The 3,632-nt window shown below is 49.1% G+C and overlaps 1 protein-coding gene across 1 annotated transcript; it reads right to left on the reverse strand.

Annotated features, from left to right (window-relative positions):
- Positions 1-784: 784 nt before the first annotated feature.
- On the reverse strand, positions 785-2,368 carry LOC127183508 (peptidyl-prolyl cis-trans isomerase FKBP8-like). The gene is given in 3 exon segments (XM_051139941.1): positions 785-977; positions 980-1,697; positions 2,258-2,368. Coding segments are annotated over 3 exon segments (966 nt in total). The 3' UTR covers positions 785-840.
- Between the last annotated feature and the right edge of the window lie 1,264 nt (positions 2,369-3,632).

Genomic DNA, 3,632 nt, shown 5'->3' on the forward strand with positions numbered 1-3,632 from the left:
AAAGTCACTCACTGAACCTGGAGCTCAGCAAGTTGAATAGACTAGCTGACCACCAATTCCCAAGGATCCTCCCGTCCCTGCCTCTGCAGCACTGAAATTATAAGCATGCGTGCTGCTCTGGGCTGGTCTAATGTGGGTTCTGGGCACCTAATGGGTCTTCCTGCTTGTGTGGTGAGCACAGCACTTTGCCAACTGAGCCTAGCCTCTTGTGCTCCCTTCTTAATCAGTTTATAAACTATGGTATTTAAATTGTGAACTAGAAATCAGCTCCATTTGCATGTTGAAATTCAAGAGAGCACTAGAAAATCTGCCAGCATGGATTGTTTTCAAGCTAATTCTGATTTGGCCCAAGAAAAGCCAGGCTCTAGGAATTCTAATCAAAAACATCAGGAAGAATAAGAAAATGTATGCCCTTTCAATATGCTTTCCCTGTGACAGGAAGCAACACTATCCTTCCTTTCTACAAAATTCCATATGCATAGAAGTAAAATTCAAACACAGCTGTGTCCTGTTCATTATAACAGATGTATTTCTGAAATGTTCATCAAATATTTTAATGGAGGATTATGTTTTACATGCACTAGATGAGTACTTTCCTGCTTTTTCTTTTTTAACAAGTATATTTTAAAATTCTGTTTTAAGCAAAAATAAAGTAAAAGAATTTAAAATTGATCCATCACACTTCTCATTCCTCCCAAGCCCTCTCCTTCAGTTTTGTGACCTCCCCTCCACACCCCCCAGAAAGAAAGAAAAAAAAAAGTATAATTTGTGTTGTCCGTATACTCACTGGAGCATGGTTAAACTCCCAGTGGCCAGTCCCTTAAAGAAAACTAAGTTCAGTCAGTTCCTGGCAGCAATGACCACAGAGAGAGCCACGGCCCCCAAGGCCACAACAGTCGCCCCAAACAGCCACTTCCACGGGATGGACCAGGCCTCCCTACCCAGACATTTGGTGAGCAGCCGGCTGGGTTGCCCGGCATCTTTCGGTACAAGGCGGTCTCTGTGCTCTGCTGTGCAGCATGCTTCTTTACCAGCTTTGAGAGCTTGGCATGGATCATCTTGTTGAAAGGTTCCAGCTTCAGGGTAGCCGGCAGGATGGGGATGGCCTCACTGTATTCACCTTGTTGAGCCAGGACCTTGCCCTTGCGGAACAATGCCTTGATGTTGTCCAGCTGGTGCTCCAGCACCTGGCTGTAGGAGCGCAACGCTGCACGGTAGTGGTCCAGCTTCAGCTGCGATGCCGCAAGGTTGTTCAAACACTTGACCTTCAGCTTTAGCAGCTCCTCCTCCTCACAGGTCATGTCGACTTTGGCGCTGAAGGTGATGGACTTGTTGGCCAGGTCATAGGAGTTGGCAGCCAGCACAAAGTCAGCACGCCGGTAGTGGGCATTGCCACACTCCCGCTTGCGCTTGGCCAGGGCCACACGCTCCTGCCCACTTAGCATCTCTAGGTCAGGTCCGTTCTCCGCTGTCTTCAGGGTGACTTCCAGGCACAGGGCTGCGTGGCAGGGTTGCAGGTGGGGGTGGGGTGGTATGTATGGGCTCCTGCTGCCCTGGGGGCCGTAGCTGTCTGTCCTCCTACGCACCTGGACCCTGACTCCCCCAGGCTCCCTGTCCACTGCCCTCCCTGGGTCGGGGTGGTGGGGGAGCAAGGATTGAGGGTCACACACCCCAACAAATAGGAAGGACTGGAAGCCCTGAAGGGGTTATGTGGTGCAGCCCAGAGGGAGAGGCCCTGTTCCTCCAGACCCAGTTGCCCCTCTCCCATAACCCTTTCCTCTGGGGTCAAGCCTCAGCTGGAGCAGCCTCAGTTTTCCCCTCAGTAGGCCTGGGGGCAGTACTACCATTCCTTCCTGCTCGCTTGCCCCTCTGTCCAGGCTCCCCCATCCTGAATGAAATAAAGCCTCACCCCTAAAAAAAAAAGAAAGAAAGAAAGAAAAGAAAAGAAAAGAAAACTGAGTTCTTCCCCACTTGCATCTGCGCCAGAAGCCGTCAACTACGGAAAACTACACTTTAGCATTCTTCTCACAATTTTTAAGGCTTCTCTTATATGACTGTCTAGGCTATTAGGGATTGTCACAGAAACACTCTATGTCCCTCTTTCTCAACTGTCTAAGTCTGCAGTCATTGGACTCTATGTCCCTCTTTCTCAACTAAGTCTGTAGTCATTGATACAACAGCCATTCATCTTTGCCCTTTACAGTCAGCAGGAGCATGGATCATGAACTTCCACATCATATCTGACAACAGCACGGACCATAAACATCCACATGGTCTCCAGCCTCTGCATGTGACATGGACGTCCGGTGGCATTACAGACCCCAATCATCATCATGGGCCTCCACTGCAGCACCACAGACACCATCATAGTCCTAGGCAGCAGCATAGGCCAAGGACATTAACAAGGTCTCCAGGGCAATATGGGCCATGGATATCAATATGGTTCTCAGCAGCAGCCTAGGCCCTGAACATCAACATGGCTTGCGGCAGCAGCATAGACCACAGAGGTCTGTCTGGCCTTTGGTGGTAGCACACGGCCATGGACATCAGCATGACCCCTGGCTGCAGTAGGATCACAGACCCCCCAACATGGCCCTCTGCAGCTACATGGACCACTCACATCTACATGGCCACAGGCAGCAATACAGGCTGCTCACACTGTTAATATATGTGAGGAATTACACGCCATGCAACAGGTCTGGTACAAGGAGGTTTATTTGTGGGGTAAGGGAAGGGGAGAGGACTTAGAGCCTGTGTGAGCCTTGAAGGCAGAGAAAGGGACAGTGAGAAGGACCTAGAGACAGACCAAGAAAAACCGACAGAACAAGACCAAGAGTAAGAGAAAGATGAATAAAAGAACATGGGGTGGCAGGTAGGTCATTTTTATCTGGCACACATCTGGCTTGCACCTGACTGCAGCAGGGGATGACATTAGAGGTTGCAATGCCCCTCAAAGATAGGGTGGTAAAAACACCTCTATGCTAACACAAAAACATGGCCCCTGGCAGCAACCCTGACTACGGAGACTAACATGGCCTCCTGCAGTATCACAGACTACATTCTCATGTACTCCAGGGGCAGCCCAGACCACATTCACATGAACACTGCTTGTGCCATTGGACTATGGACACCAACATGGCCTCCAGGGCCAGCACGACTAGCTTATGTTACCTCATATCATTTCCTCAAGGTTCTTACAAATGACTGCATGTATCAATGGCCAATGCATTCTTACTATTCTTACTCCGCGGGATGACTCTACCACAGTTTACACATGTGCCAAAGGGCATTTGGACAATTTCTAGTGCTTGGATACATCAGTAAAGCTGAGTAAACACTCATGTGTAAGTGTCTACATGAATATGGAAGTTTTCATTTCTCTAGCTAGTGTCACTTTTCGTTTTCAGAGTGGGCACGCCCTTGGCAGCCTCCCAGAAGCTGTGTGAGTGACCCAGTTCTCCACAGTCTCCTCGGCATATGACGTCGCCACTAGTCTTCATGTGAACTATTCTTATCAGTGGGGTGAAAGGCACATGTCTGTACTGGCTAGCAAGCAAGCGGTACCTCTGCTGTTTTCACAGCCTCTGACAGAATGTGCATTCTTATTGTTGGTTCATTTTCTAGATGGATTG

Source organism: Acomys russatus, chromosome 1, assembly GCF_903995435.1.
Source record: "Acomys russatus chromosome 1, mAcoRus1.1, whole genome shotgun sequence".
Taxonomy (NCBI): Eukaryota; Metazoa; Chordata; class Mammalia; order Rodentia; family Muridae; genus Acomys; species Acomys russatus.